Genomic DNA, 16,479 nt, shown 5'->3' on the forward strand with positions numbered 1-16,479 from the left:
TTTCCAGAGGCAAACCAGAAGCTAACCTGTATTAACTGGAATCTAATGGAGAGGTGACAGTGCTAAACCCAAGTTCATGCATAAATAGACCCTTTAAATCAGTTCATTCAGTGTTTCCTACAGCAATGCCCTCCAGGAGAATAACATTTACTATAATTCTTATTTCTACTCTGAGTGAAATGTATAGCTGAGAAAAATATTAAATGCCCAAGGATAATCAAATAGGATGTTCTTCAGTTCCTGAATTCAATTGGAAAATAATTATTTAACACCTACAGATATGCTCCAATGTGCTTGAAACCCTGTTTTAATCAAAGCAAAATGAAAGCCAGTGTGTGAACAAAGGTTTCAACAGCAGCCCAAAGGAGAAAAGTAGAGAAGATGAGTTATCACGGTATCTTTAAAATATGACAAACACAAAAGAATCTGTAGAATGTCAGCATTTATACTGTAATCAATTTAGTTTTTCAAACTTTATTCAAAATAGTGTCAAAATAATATTAAAGTACTATTTATGTTATGTATTTATTTTCTCTTTATAGTTGCATAAGACCTAAAAGCATACAGGGTTTACTAGTAACTACATAATAATGCAACGTAAAAATTTTAAAATTTTATCTATTATATTAAAAGGCTTCAATAAATTTCTTCCTTTGGATGGGATTCACATGTTATTCAAATTTTCAAAATACTGTTCCAGACCAGAAATTATTCAGTGCAAGAGAGAATGAGAGCAGCATAGGAAAAACTATTAAAATATTTATGAGTATATACCCACAAAGATTTGATTAAAACTACACAGAAGGTAAAGATCTCTAAACCTACCCTCATTCAAATCTGCAACACCAACACTGCATTCTCAAATTGCAACTACTGGGGCACCTGGCTGGCTCAGTCAGTAGAACATACAATTCTTTTTTTTTTTTTTTAAGATTTTATTTATTTATTTGTCAGAGAGAGAGACAGTGCACAAGCAGGGGGAGCATCAGGCAGAGGGAGAAGCAGGCTCCCCACTGAGCAAGGAGCCAGATGTGGGACTCCATCCCAGGACCCTGGTAACCGACTGAGCCACCTAGGCAACCCGAGCATGCAATTCTTGATCTCAGGGTCATGAGTTCAAGTCACACATTGGGCACAGAGCCTACTTAATTAAAAAAAAAAAAAGAAAGAAAGAAAGAAATTGCAACTATCTTGTGGGGCCTAAAGAGATCAGGCCTTTCTTATCCCTGAGAATTTTCACCAATCCTTAAAGTTGAATTTTCTTCCATTTCACAAGTATAAAATAATTTCCAGTCTCTAATTTGAACATTCAAGCAATCATTTCTCCTTCTATTCAAATCTCAGTTTGGGAGCTAAGATACTAACTAGATCTTTCATTCACTCACTTATCATTTACTGAGCATCTACTATGTACCAAGCACTCTTCCAAAGACCGAGGATACAGTAGTGAACAAAATACAAAAATACTCATCCTCATTAAATAAACATTCTAGCTGGAAGACAGACTAATAAAGCATATGTACATAAAAGGTCTTCATGGAAAGAAAAGGAAGTACTGAGCATATGTATCATATATAAATAATATATTTAATGCATAAGATTTCAGAAAGCTATTTTACAGTCAACCGTATCATGAAATGAAAAAAAATTCTTAGTAAGCAGAACTCATTAGAAAGAATATGAGTGCCCATTTACATGACAAATCTAGAAATGGGATAAGAACATCAGGATAATAGACAGAAACAAAATGGCACATTAAGCAAGGTCTTTTTTGGAACTGAATCTCATCCTGGTGTGTGCTCAAACCATTCCTGCAATACTCTAGATCTGAAACAAATTTTAGAAGATTTATGGAGAGAGACACACGCACAAAAAAAATTCAAAGAAATTTTGAGACAATATAAGGGAAAGGATGAACACCCGGGAATCACATTAAAAATCAAGAGATTATTCTTTAGGTCACTCACTGTTAGCGTAAAAGTACAATATTTCCTAAGTTTTAAACACTAAAACTAAATTTGATGGAAAGAGAAGACTGATGTCATAGCTATCTGATGCAACTCAGCCCTAAATTTCTTGCATGATTACAGGAAACACACAAATCAAAACTACAGATAAATGCCTCTACAGGTTCTCATTTGGGAAGATGGCAAGGAGAAACATCAGTAGAGGAACAAAAAACAGGCAAATCAAACAGGAAAAGCATTATCTTTGAACTTAACATGAAAATAAAGGCTAGCCATAAGGTAAAGAAAAAGCAGTACAAAAATTAACATTTTTCCTAGCATGGCCCCAGGAAAAAAGGAAATAGGAAGGCTCAAAGAGGCAAATTTTATCAGAAAAATTAAATTATTGTGTAATTTTCTTTTTGGTCTTAAACAAAGATTTAAATCCCAAAATGCCTTTTCTAAAACAAAGTTGCACAAATATTTTAATTCTATCCCACTATCACATTTCTACCCACATCCCACAAATCCAGTAACAGGAAATTCAGTGACTCTCCAAAATAATATTGAATAGAATTCTAGTTAAAATTTTAGAAAGGGAGTGAAAGGCATCAAGAAATATAAAACTTGGTTTTAAAATCATCCAATCTTGTTATTTCATGCTCAAAACAAAAACAAAGAAAGTGTAATGTTTATTTGGTTTCCTGAACCAGAACCCTCCTTACTGTGGGAATTATAAATCAAAGAACCATGAGATGACCACCTAGCCATGTCTTCACACACTGATACAGGACCAGAACACCCACTTTTATCACTGAACTCTTGAGCTGACAAGGCTCCAAAGGCTGGCTTATACTAAAATTAGTGTCGATTTATTAAGTCATAATGGGGATCAAAATTCCAATTTCAGAAATTGGAGTACCTGAGTCCTCCATTCATATTTGTCTCCTCTTCTGGTACCAGTATTATTAAACCAGAAGATTTGGGTTACACGTGAAATAAGCAAAGAAAGAAAAAACCTAAGGAATAATTCAACCAAGCTATGATGACTCCTGATGTACAGTTTTTGACCCACAACTAATTATACCCCCGTTATGAACCAAAGAACTTGGGACGCCTGGGTGGCTCAGTCAGTTAGGCGTCTGCCTTCAGCTCAGGTCATGATCCCAGGGTCCTGGGATGGAGTCCTGCATCGGGCTCCCTGCTTGGCAGGGAGTCTGCTTCTCCCTCTGCCTGCCGCTCCCCCTGCTTGTGCTCTCAGTTACGCAGTCTCCCTCTGACAAATAAATACAATCTTAAAAAAAAAAAAAAAAGAACCAAAGGACTTGCTCAATACAAGAAAATTCAGCACCCCCACCCCTTCCTAAAGGCAGAACAAGCATAGCTTAAAACTTTTTTAAGCTTCTCCTTAAAGCCTAATCAACTTCGGTTTATTATATATTTTCCTCAGTGATATAGCCAAAAGGATTTTAACTTCCTAGGTATTCATACTCTTCTGAGCTTGAGCTAATTCCCTTAATTGTTCTAAATCTCTCCACCTGCTCACTTAACAAGACCACGTTCCTTCAATTTTTTTTTAAGATTTATTTATTTATTCATTTGGGGCGGGGAGCAGGAGAGGCAGCGGAGAGGGAGAAAGAGAATCTCAAGCAGACTCCCCGCTGAGCACAGAGCCCAACGGGGCTGAGATTATGACCTGAGCCAAAACCAAGAGTCGGACACTTAACCAACTGAGCCACCCAGGCACCCCTAGATCACGTTCCTTCTAAAGATGCCTGACTACATCCAGCTCTCCCAAATTTTGAGTCTTCACATCTCAAAGCTGAATAGTATACTCACTTTAAAGAGAAGAACATACTGAAGCATTCATTCTTGCAGCAAATGTTATTCCATGGAATTAATTTTAAACATTTCTAAGGTTAAGAATGGGAAGAGAATATTAGAGAAAAATTCAAAATATGCATCAATTTTAGAAATAAAGTGCTTTTTAAAGACATTTTGCACCAATCTCCATCAGCCCTTCCCTGGGCCTCCAGGCAATGATTCTCTATAGTTTTCAGGGCAAATTCTCTTCCCCACCCCTCCAAAAACTTCTAATTAAGTACAATCAGTTCCGCTATGTGGGACTGATTGATATACTGGGGAACAATTTTAATAAAATGTGAATTTTGTGTTTGCTTTTGTTAGAAACACTAAGTGTACATTCAAAACTACACTCAGTGGGTACCTGGGTGGCTCAGTTAGGCATCTGACTTCAGCTCAGGTCATCATCTGAGGTCCTGGGATCAAGTACCACACTGGGCTCCCTGCTCAGCGGGGAGTCTGCTTCTCCCTCTCCCTCTGCCCCTCCCCTCACTTGTACTTGCTCTTTCTCTCTCTCTCAAATTAGTAAATAAAATCTTAAAAAAAGAAAAACCGCACTCAGCTTATACAGAAATATACAAGCACACATCTCAAACATCTTTAAAAAAAAATTTTTTTTAATACATGTCAAGTCTACACACCACCCATACTGTTTTTCTGGAAATTTTAAAATACTTTGCAGCAACACATGTGAGTTCACTGAGACGTCCCAGGGCTCCTCTGACAGACTGGAAACTGGCTAAGTGCTCCATCCAAGTCTAATGGCTCTAAATATAACCTACATGCTGCCCCAAAGTGGCCAGCCCAAACCTCTGTCTAGGACTCCAGCTCTGTATACTAACTATTCAAAATCTCCACCCGGATGTCTAATAAGCATCTCAAACTCAACATGTCCAAAATCAAAACCCTGATTCCCTGTGCACGTTCCACCACCACCCTCCCACAATCTTCCCCTTTTTAGTAAACAGCAACCCTACTTTTCCAACTTCCAAAGCCAAAATCCTTGAGTCACCCTTGACCGCATTTTTCTCTCCCAAACCACATCAGGAATTCCCATTGGCTCTACCTTCAAAATATACTCAGACTCCAACTACGGCTGACCCTTGAACAATGAGGGGGACTGGGGGCACAGACACCTCCCTACCCCTATGCAGTAAAAATCCAAGTATAACTTCTGATTCCCCCAAAACTTAACAGCCTAGTGTTGACCAGAAGCCTTACCAATAACATAGACAGCTGTTTAACACATATTTTGTATATGTATTACGTACTGTATTCTTACAATAAAGCTAGAGAAAAGAAAATATCAAAAAAATCATAAGGAAAATACATCTAACAGTACTATACTATAAAAAAATGTGCATATAAGTGGACCCATGCAGTTCAAACCCCTGTTTCTCAAGGGTCAACTTGTACCATCCACCACCTCCGCTACCATTCTGTTCTAAGCCACCATGGTTTCTCACCTGCGTTAGTTCTCTCAATTCTACTCTTGCTTTCCATATGGTCTACTCTCAAACTCAGCAGCCAGTGTAATCCCATAAGGCAAAAGGAAAATTCCATCCTTTTCTTCTGTACCACACCCTTGTTAAAAAGAAAACCACAGGTACAAAATGGCATCACTTGGGCCAGGTGAAGTCACCAAATGAGGGCTTAATACCTAAGCTAACTGCAGTATCAACCTCCCCCAGAAATGCAGTCTTAACCGGGTCAGTCAGGAATTTTCTGATCAGCAGAAATGAGGTACTCTGTCACAAGGGCCCACTCCATCCCCCAAAGGAAGATGGAGTAATCAGCATAATCAGACCTCCTGCCCTTCCCTTTAAGGGAAGGGGATTCTAGCCCAAAACCTTTTCTTTTGCTAATAACCTTCCTGCCCCACCCTTCTTCCTATAAAGACCTTCCATTTTGTACACATCCTTGGAGCTCTCCTTTACTTGCTAGGTGGGATGCTGCAGATTCATGAATCACTTAAGAAAGCCAATTAGATCTTCAAATTTATTCGAATAGGATGAATTTTGTTTTTTTAACACCCAGATATTTACTCTCTGCTCAAATCTCATCTTCTCACAGAGGTACCCCTTGACTATCCACATAAAGGAGTACTAGTTCCCACATTCCCCATTCCCTTTATCCTTTCTTTCCATTCTCTACAACAATTGCTCCCTCCCTCCTGACATGTATCCATATCGGTGCATCTTCCTCTGATTGAACATCAGCTCAAGGAGAAGACTTTTGTTCACTGCTCTTTGAGGCCCAAAAGAGTATATTGTAGACAATATTTGTTGAATAAAAATTATACCAACTGTTTCAGGAGGCCTTCGCTGTTCTAAATGTCAAAATGCCCCAGAGTTTATATTATTGGGAGTTTTTCTATCCTGAATCTCAAACTCTCCGGTGTTCCTGATAATAATTAAACTTACGCTTTTTTAGGGGCACCTGACTGGCTCAGTCAGTACAGCATGTGACTCTTGATCTCAGGGTCATGAGGTCGAGCCCCATGATGGGTGTAGAGGTTACTTTTTTAAAAATGCCCTTTTTGTCATTATTATCCATATTATTTGGCTAGTCCAAAAACGGATTTTTAAAAAGATTTTATTCCTAAGTAATCTTTACACCCAATGTGGAGCTCAAACTCACAACCCCAAGATCAAGAGTTGCATGCTATACCAACTGAACCAGTCAGGCTCCCTTAAATAGGTCATATTTTGATTTTCCTAAACTCTTTAATTCTATTCATAAACTAAAAGATTAGATAGCCCTCTATATTTTACTAGCTACCTGAAAATTTGGTTTTATTTTTTCACATCCTCCAAAAATCATGGTAGATGTTTCAGGTGACAAATCTCAAATCCTAATCTATTATTTTTTGCTCTCCACCAACCCTCTCCCCAGAACTTAGCTTTAAATACAGCTTTAAACACATTTAAGGAAAATTTCTGAGATTTAGTTCCCAAACAACCTTGTTCCATAGCAAGATCTAACACAAGACAATTCAAAATCTAACCACATATTTAAACCAAAGATTACCTGTGACCCCTGCCCACACAATTTGGGCCAAATCTAAAACTCATTTTTCATCTTTGCCTCATTTAATTCCCTAGTCCCCCTGACCTTCTCCACCAGTTGCCTTCAACATGTATGGCGTGGGGGTGAGGGGTGAATTAATGAGCCTTAATAGGAAGCTACTTGATTATTCTCAGGCAGAAAGTAAAGCCCATCTAGATTTGTTTTGGAGTCTTTATAATGTGACAGAACCTCAAATGGGGATTCTACCTCCTTTACAAACTATTTCATCTGTGACTTGTGTACGCTGAAGATGTTTAGACACACCTTGAGCAGGCCTGTTGTCTAATCTACAAAAAGGTATTTGGATTGTCTTAGGTCCTTCTGAAAAGCAATGGACAAGCATCCTGCCCCACTTCAAAAATGACTTGGCTCCTTGTTACTATGGTGATGAGCACCCTGTGAACAGAGATAATTTGCCACTTGCTTAAAATTCAAAGCATTCTGTAGCTTTGTTTTTTATCAGGAACAAGGTGGGAGGAGCAGCAGAACCAGTTATGGAGTATATTTATAAATACTTAAAGGAGTGTGTTTCTTGATTCTGAATAACAAGATTTTAAATTGTTTAGTTTAGGGGCGCCTGGGTGGCTCAGTCGGTTAAGCATCTGCCTTCAGCTCAGGTCACGATCCCAAGGTCCTGGGATCGAGCCCTGCATCCAGCTCCTAGCTCTTCATGTAGCCCGCTTCTCCCTCTCCTCCCCGCTTGTACGCTCTCACTGTCTCTCCTTCTCTCTCTCTCAAATAAAATCTTTAAAATAAATAAATAGATAGTTTGCAGGAAAAAAATGACTAAGAGGACTGAAAAAAATAAACATGTTGGACTATATCCTAACATGTACAGCTCTACACCATTGCTGAACTTGTCGCTACAGATTTTCCAGAACGAAGGTTCTTAGATTGGTTTTCAGATTGGTCACACATACACAAAACACATTAGTTTTCTCACCTGCATTGGTCTCCTACTAGTCTCCTGCCAATGTGTTTTGTGTATGTGTGACCAACCATCAGCCTGGAAGGGAAGAAAAATCCACTCAAGTAACCAGGTATCAACCAAGTAGTGCAAGCCCAATGCTCCTCAAACATTAACAGTTTGAAGGAAAGATACCACATCGCAATAAATTCTTACAAGGAAATAATGTTCAGCACCTATTCCTGATTTTCAAAATAATTCTTACCAAACTAGGGATACAGGAAAACTTCACCTTAATAAAGGAAACTAACAGGGACCCCTGCTTCTCCCTCTGCCTCACGCTCCCCCTGCTCTCTCCTGACAAATAAACAAAATCTTAAAAAGAAAAAAAAAAAAAGGAAACTAACAAACTTATAGAAAATAGCATGCCCAATAGCAAAATATTAAAAACATTCCCATCCTATAGCCAGGAATAAAACAAAGATGCCAGCCATCACATTACCAAAAGACAAGCACTAAAATATTCCAAGGGAAGAGACAAAAATCTCTTATTATTTGCAAACTACAGGTTATGGGGCTTTCCTGTTAAAAATCAAATTAAAAATTACTGGTCTAACAGTTCAAAAACTTACCAGATAAAAGATCAAAATATAAAATCAAAAAAAAAAAAAACACTAAACAAAGAATTATCACATGACCCAGCAACTCTATTCCTAGTGATGTATCTCCAAAGAACTGAAAACAAGATACTCAAATAGTTGCACACAAAATTTTATAGCAGCACTATTTAAAATAGGTGAAAAAGTGAAAGGTGAAAACCAAATGTCCATCAGTGGATGAATGGATAAACAAACTGTGGTATATACATACAATGGATTAATGAAGTAATGGTACAAGTACTTGTGGAGAGCAAGATGGGGACACCTGGGTAGCTTAGTCAGTTAAGCCTCCAATTCTTGATTTTGGCTCAGGTCATGATTTCAGGGTCGTGAGATCGAGCCCCATGTTGGGCTCTGCATTCAGCGGCGAGTCTGCTTGAGATTCTCTCTCTCCCTCTGCCTCTCCCCCAAGAGAAAGCAAGATGGAGTCACTTCTGTCAAGCAGGGGCCTGTGCCAAGCAACGACACAAGAAGTTAAGGGTACTGCAGCTATGAGATACCACCCAAACCAGTACCAATTAACAACACCCTAGAACTGATAACGACCAGAAACAGAGGAGATGTGCAGGGCCCAAGACTGATTAAAGCCCTTTAAAAAGAGAATTTTTGCAGCAAACTGTCAGACTCTTCAGGTATTGACCCTTCTATGTCTGATCATTTAAAAAAGGCAGTTGCCACCAAAGGCTCTGCCTGATCTCCGAACAGAACTGAGATCATTCACTTCTTGAACATGGTAAGCAGTAAGTGCCCAGAGCTGACCCAGACAGGACAGAGGCCTTATCTCAACTGCATACTCACAGACTGACTTCTCATTTGGTTTGTTAACTTCCTAGCCCTGTGTTATCTTGTTTGTTGTGTGACTTGTGTTCTGCTTTGTGTGCCCTGTGAGAAGCCAAGTTAATCATGTGATGAAATGTCACTGAGTTTGGAATCCTGAACCTGCTTTATAATTATGTTAACCTTGCTTTATGAATAAATAAAGCTGACATTGTGGAAAGACACAACTTGTGAGTGTGCCTTCACAGCATGTTCATGACAGTACTACAACATGGATGAACGTTGAAAACATTATATTAAGTGAAAGAATCCAGACACAAAAGGTCCCGTATTTTACGATCCATCTGTAGGAAATGTCCAAAATAGGCAAACCTATAGAGACAGAAAGTAGATTAATGGTTGCCTAGGGCCTGTTGGAGAGTGGGAGTGTGTGGGGCAGGGTGGGGAGTGACAGGTATGAAGTTTCTTTTGGGAGGTGATGAAAATGAGGTGATGGTCGCACAACTTTGTCACTATACTAAACACCAGTGAACTGTATACTCTTAAAAGGTGAATCTAATGGCATGTAATTTATATCTAAATTTAAAAAGAGAACAGTCAACAAGATTTGTAGTGGGGAAAAATAAAACTTCCAAAATATACATAAAAACCAGAGTAATCAAAACAGTATGGCAAGAGAGCAGAAATAGATAAATAGTTCAAGAAAACAACATCCTAAATGATTAAAGCAGGATGTCTGAATAAACTGAGAAAACTGGGTATTTGAGTGAAAGCTAGATGCCTACTTCATCATAAAAACTTAAAAGTGCCAGACTGAGTAAAATGTAAATTCCAAGGGCGCCTGGGTGGTTCAGTCAGTTAAGTGTCCAACTCTTGATCTCAGCTCAGGTCTCCATCTCAGGGTTGTGAGTTCAAGCCCGGTGTGGAGCCTACTTTAAAAAAAAAAGAAAAAAAAGTAAAATCCAATTCTGTCAAATATGAATGATTTTAAAATCTTAGTGGGACATAACTCCTCCTTCCTTAAACAAAATACACAAGATACTGACATATCTGATTAGATACAAATTGTAAATATCTATTTGGGGAAAAGGCACCATAAAGTTACAAGATAAGCAAAAGATTGGGAAAACAGTATTTGCAATATATACAAAGGATTAATTTCCATGATATTAAAAACTTCACCCAATCCAATGGAAAGGGAGCAGGAGAAAGGGGACAGTATTTTAGTATAATACTACTGATGTAAAACAAAACTGAAAAGACCATGTGTAGTTTGCAAATACACAGAAAAATACATTAATGTCAAGCAAACTGGTCAGTTGGGAGGAGAGTTAGGAACATTTTTTTAATGTATTTTCAATGTTTGGATTTCTGACCACAGTATATATATTAATTTTAAAATACCAAAAACAATTTAAGAAGGAAAAAAAGTCAGAGGCAAACTTTAAGTAGCTGAGGGACACTAAAGGATTTTTAAGGAGAAGTAGCATGGTTGGTTCAGTATTTCTGACAGATCCCTGGAGTAGCTTTATAGAGAATGGATAGGAGAGGCACCAGTTTAGAATCGGTATTGATTCATTTCATTCAACAATGGACCTAAGCATTGGGACCAGTTAGAAATGTCACAAGTTGGGGTGCCTGGGGGGGGCTCAGTGGTTGAGCATCTGCCTTCCGCTAGGGTCATGATCCCAGGGTCCTGCGAACAAGCCCCGCATTGGGCTCCCTGCTCGGTCGGAAGCCTGCTTCTCCCTCTCCCGCTCCCCCTGCTTGTGTTCCCTCTCTCGCTGTCTCTCTCTCTCTGTCAAATAAATAAAATCTTAAAAAAAAAAGAAGTGTCACAAGTTGTCTCTCCAAAAGGTCATATATACCTACTCTGGGCAATGGTGCAAAGGAAATAAAGGGAAACACCTATTCTTTTTTTTTAGTGGGGGGAGAATGAGGGATGTATGTAAAACCTTTGCCATTTTAAGACATCTGTGGAAAATATCCTTCTGATATTCCTTGTATTGCAAGAGGACCAGGTATTCCTGGTAAGTATAACCCATATTTTGACAACTCACTGAAGAAAAAAAGCAAAAACCCAGTATCAGCCTTGCTCTTACAAGTAAAACTGTCTTATGTTCAAGATTCTTTGACTTTGGAGAGTCCAAGTCCTAAAAATCTCTAGAAGAAGAAATTTCAAAGCCATCGTTAGTCATTTTCTGTCCTTTTAAAAATTCTTTGGTTTTGTCAAAAGATGAATAGAAAGAGGACACAATATTAACAGCCCAAAAGAAAAACATTTTAGTGAATCATTAAAGATATTTTTAATTATGATTTAATCTGCATTGGTTTCTTTTTAGACGTGTTCCCATTTTATCACAGCCATCTGCTATTTCAACAGCAAGCCAGTTTTAACAAGTTTTAATAAAGACCATGACGGTATATAAAAAATTTTTAAACTTTCTCACCTTAGAACTTACTTATATGTCCCCTAAGTGAAAGGAGGCAGAAAAAAGAAACTGCTGATAAATTTGGTGGAAAGTTCACCCTACTATTTGGCTTAGGACATTTCAAAATCTGAGGGGTGTGGCAGCAGCGCCTGGTTATACCAGCACCGTACGGCTCCTGCTTTACCATCTAGTGCAGAGCAAAGGAGCTAGCTCTTCAGAGGCTGCTGGTCAGCAGGCAATCACGGTCATCTTGACAAAGCCAACTGCCTGAGTGAGCTTTTCTTAAACCTACCACAGTGCTACCATAATTCTCCCCAAACCATGCAGACAAGGTCCCTCATTTATAGATCTCCTATTTCACATGCATGATGTGGGCAACACCAAGGCAAATGCAAGTCTGTTTCTGAGGAAAAGAGTACGGTAAGCATGATAGTCATAGGACCTATATATCTCAAGACAGTCCCAATTTCACAGTATTCTATTGTTTTCACTTGAGGTGATTTGTTAAATATGTGATTCCAGATGATTTAATAATGAGACTCGTGAAAGTTTCTTTAAGTGAATAAAGTTCAAAACGGGAAAAAACCTTTTCAGGCTCTCCACAGAATTTTGGTCCTGAGCACATATCATTATGGAAAAAAACCTAGCCGAATCCTCCCAACCAATCCTGAGAAAGAGAAGCATTTCTTCCCAGGCAGGAGATCACCAGAAATTACAAATGATTTTTAAAAATCCAACCAAACACAAGAAAAAGCCGTTAGCACATACAAAGAGTCTGACCTGGATGTATAAACCAAAAACAAAAACCTTCTAATTAAAACACAAAAGATGGTGAGGAAAGGAGAGACTAGAAAAAGGAACAATAAACAGTGGTTGCCAGAAGCCCTTTTTGCAGAAATGTTTATTTTTTTTTAAGATTTTATTTATTTGAGAGAGTGAGCAAGAGAGCGAGCGAGTGAGCACAAGCGGGGTGGAGGGGCAGGGAGAGAGAGAAGCAGACTCCCCGCTGAGCAGGGAGCCCAATGCAGGACTGGATCCCAGGACCCTGGGATCATGACCTGAGCCAAAGGCAGATGCTTAACCGACTGAGCCACCCAGGTGCCCCAGAAATGTTTAATTTAGCAACTGGATATTGCTGTACACTTGTATCCTGTTAGATATTTATTCTTTTTAGCCACAGCTAAAACCTTTTGGGTATCTTAAATGCCAGAATGGGAGTGGCCCACATCCTCTTTCTGAGAGATCACAGGCAATTGTTTTTATTTGAGCTGCTACCCTGGTATCCTATGACCTTCCTACTCTGACCTTCTCCAGAGGTAACCATTAACAGACAAGGGAGGATCTTAATGGACTATGAAGTGGCCTGGTATGAAATTAAAGAAAAGGAGAGTCCAACCCACCCAATCACATCAAATCTAATGAGGGGAAAGGGCAGTGAATTTGAGCAGAAGAGGTTGTAAGTAGAGACAAAGTCTTAAGATTAGAAGACTCACTAGATGATGGAGCAATCAATGCCTGCTTCAGAGTGGATGAGGTAACCAGGTCACCAGATCCAGCCACTGAAGTACAACTGGAATTGCCACAGACCTAAGACAATTAAGTACTATTATCCCAATTCTCCTCAAACCAAACTATGTGACCTGAAATTGCGTTATGTGTTTCCTTACGTCCCCACACATCCATATAAAAACCTAACAGCAGGTCATCTGATTAAATACCTACTTATAGTTACTTCTTTCTTTATGAAAAGGAAAAATATTCTAAAATCAGTAGAATAATAATTCTACTGCATTTATAGGACTTGCAAACCAGCAGGGCAGGTTGGCTAAGCCTATTCAAGACCCGCTTAAATTGCTAAGGTTATTTACCTATTTATGTCAAGAATTATATCCCAGACTTCTGGGTAATACCAGATGGCGGACTAAACACAGCTATTTGTTGATCCTTCCCCAAACACCAAGTTTTTTTGCTTGTTTTTTTTTAAGACAAACCCAAAGGGACAAAGAGAACTAGAGATTACAGCCACAAATTTTGGAAAGCTGAAATATAAATGGCCAAAAGGTAAAGGACTCAAAGACCCAAGAAAACTGAATCCTAAGGTAAGCCATAAGGGAACACTTCCCCAAATGATAAGCAGAGATAAAATGGGAAAGGTTAACAGAAAATCTTTCTGAAATGAAATTCCCAGATCCAGTCTTTTAGACAGGCAGACAAATGCCCTTCCCTCACTCTTACAAAAAGCTGAAGATAATCTAGACAGGGTTAAAACAAAGGGTTATAGGGACTAAGGAATCACCAGATAAGATGAAGGCAGTTTAAGTTAACATACGTACTAGATCCCCATCCATGGTGTGTTGGTAAATATAAATGTTTAATAACTACTTGGGGGAAGTGGGGGGGGGGGAGGAACAAGGGTAGTTATTTGTAGTATTTTCTAAATTTTTATGGTATAAATACTCTTACATGGCTGCTTCAAGCTAAAAAATTATATCGCTGTACACAGAGTTCAGAAGAGATGTATGGTAACCTATTATTAAATAGTATTTCCACCATATAAATTAGATGTAAATAATATCAAGAGCTTCCATAACAAAATGTAATAAAATAATTAGGGGGTGGTAAATTTTTAGTATTTTGATTTTTAATGTAATATTTCATTATAAGTTTAATCTTTAGTAATTGTTATATTTAGCAAATGGCTTACAAAGTTCTTAAAAATTTAAGAATTGTCTCTGATGTGCCAGTACCAGTCACCAACCCCAGCCCCCTCTATCAATACCCTTTCCCAAAAGGTTGACAGTCGGGCCTTCACTTTCAGGCAGGGGAGATTAGAAGAGACTTCTCAGGAGAATATTACCGATTAGTCTAGGAAAAATATAAAGATAATGAAAAATTATCAAACAAAATTCGTTCAGGGGATGCCTGGGTAGCTCAGTCAGTTAAGCGTAATGATCCTTGGGTCCTGGGATTGAGTCCCACATTGGGCTCCCTGCTCAGCAGGGAGCCTGCTTCTCCCTCTGCCTGACACTCCCCCTGCTTGCATGTTCTCTCTCTCTCTGACAAATAAATAAAATCTAAAAAAAAAAAAAAAAAAAAAAAAAAAAACTTAAAAAATTCATTCAGCCAGATCTTCCTAGCATAAAAAAGATGAAACCGAAAAAGCAAGTTGGAAGGGAGGGCAGGGTCAGCTTCATAGGCATGTGAACAAGGCAGTCACAGAGTGCCCGGCACTTAGAAGAGCTCTGTGTTGGGTTCACTGCTCTGCTGCTGTTGTCTTGAAATTCTTCAATAAATGACCCACTGCCACTCTGTACTTGGCCCTGCAAATTACGGAGCTAGTCCTTACAGAGATTATGCAGACAGAAGAAAACTCTGGGGAAAAAGATACCATGAATATTTTCAGAAACATAAAAGAAAATATCGCAAACATGAAGAACAGTAAGCTTAAAAAAAAAAAAGAAAGAAAAACTAAGTGAAAGTGAGCAAAAGCATGCCTTCTTGGTAATTAAAAAATGCAATAGCCAAAATGAAAAACTCGTTAGAATAGCATAAGAAGATTGGAAGATCAATCCAGGAAGTCCAATATCTGAGTAACAAGAGTTCAAGAGAAAACTAAAAGGGGAAAAAACGGGAAAAGGAGGGGAGAAAGTTGGGGTGCCTGGCTGGCTCAGCTGGAAGAGCATGTGATTTTTGATCTCGGGGTGATAAATTTGGGCCCTACACTGTGTGCAGAGATTAATTAAATGTACAAAAAAAAAGAGGGGGGGGAGTCACCAACAAAATAGTTCCCAGATTGAAAGGGTTCATCAAGTACTCAGTACAATGGACGGAACCAAACTCACGCTAAGATACCTTATTGTGCAATTTCCAACACTGAGAAACAAAGAAAAGAACCAATCACATAAATTATCAGGAACCTAATGTATCAGAATATATTCTGCCAAAATAAAAGCATAAACCAATAAACAAGAAAACAGGAGATCTAGAAAACAAGAAATCCAATACAAAGAGGCAAGAAGTAACCCCAAGAGGCTGGTGAAGGGAAGTCCCAGGATAAGAGCAGTGCATAAAAATAGTGGCAACCAGTCCAGATGGAAGCACATTTTTAAGAATATGGGAAACTAAGAAAACTGAACTGTCAGAACTTCTTGAAAAAAAATATGGATAAGATACAATCTGACCTACATTAGTGAGTAGTTTCAAGTTGAAAGTAAATAATAACAAAGAAAAATAAAAATTTCAGGGAAACCCAAGGTTGTATAGAAAAGTACAAGTGTTCAGAGATTACTCCATGGCTTAACTGTAAATAGCATGTTCAGTCTTTTTTTTTTTTAAGATTTTATTTATTTGAGAGAGTGCATGGGCATGTGTGCATGAGCCAGGGGTTTGCGGGAGGGGGGCGAGGCAGAGGGAGAGGGAGAAGCAGACTCCCCGCTGAGCAGGGAGCCCAATGAGGGACTCGATCCCAGGACCCTAAGATCATGACCCGAGCCAAAGGCAGACACTTAACGAACTGAGCCACCCAGGCGCCCTGCATGTTCAGTCTTAACTTTGTAAACACTGATTATCAATCTAAGCAAAGTTATGAACAACTACACCAGGATCGGAGAAGAAAAAGTAAAAAGGGTACCTGGGGAAGTCAAGAAAGAACTAAACCCTGCCATAATGGGAAATCAAGAAATACTGACTGAAGCTGACCAATCAAGAAATCAGAATACAAACATGCTGTTAATAATGACAGTATTCAGAACTTGCTACCTCAAAATATGGTGCCTTGGCATACTACTTTAAACTGAAGAAATCTGAGAAACAGCGGGTGCAGGAAG

At 38.7% G+C, this 16,479-nt stretch overlaps 1 protein-coding gene across 2 annotated transcripts in view; it reads right to left on the minus strand.

The window, feature by feature from the left end:
- The window catches only part of FBXO34 (F-box protein 34), an 86,615-nt gene that overhangs the window by 24,532 nt on the left and 45,604 nt on the right, over positions 1-16,479 (minus strand). The window contains exon 1 of one of the 2 annotated variants that reach the window (XM_044917980.1): positions 2,869-3,013. The exons of the other annotated variant lie outside the window; for it this stretch is intronic. Coding sequence (XP_044773915.1) covers positions 2,869-2,885 — 17 coding nt within the window. The 5' untranslated portion in view covers positions 2,886-3,013. Of the gene's footprint in view, positions 1-2,868; positions 3,014-16,479 lie in introns of those variants that run through there. 2 annotated transcript variants of the gene reach the window in all.

Source organism: Neomonachus schauinslandi, chromosome 9 (assembly GCF_002201575.2).
Source record: "Neomonachus schauinslandi chromosome 9, ASM220157v2, whole genome shotgun sequence".
Lineage (NCBI taxonomy): Eukaryota > Metazoa > Chordata > Mammalia > Carnivora > Phocidae > Neomonachus > Neomonachus schauinslandi.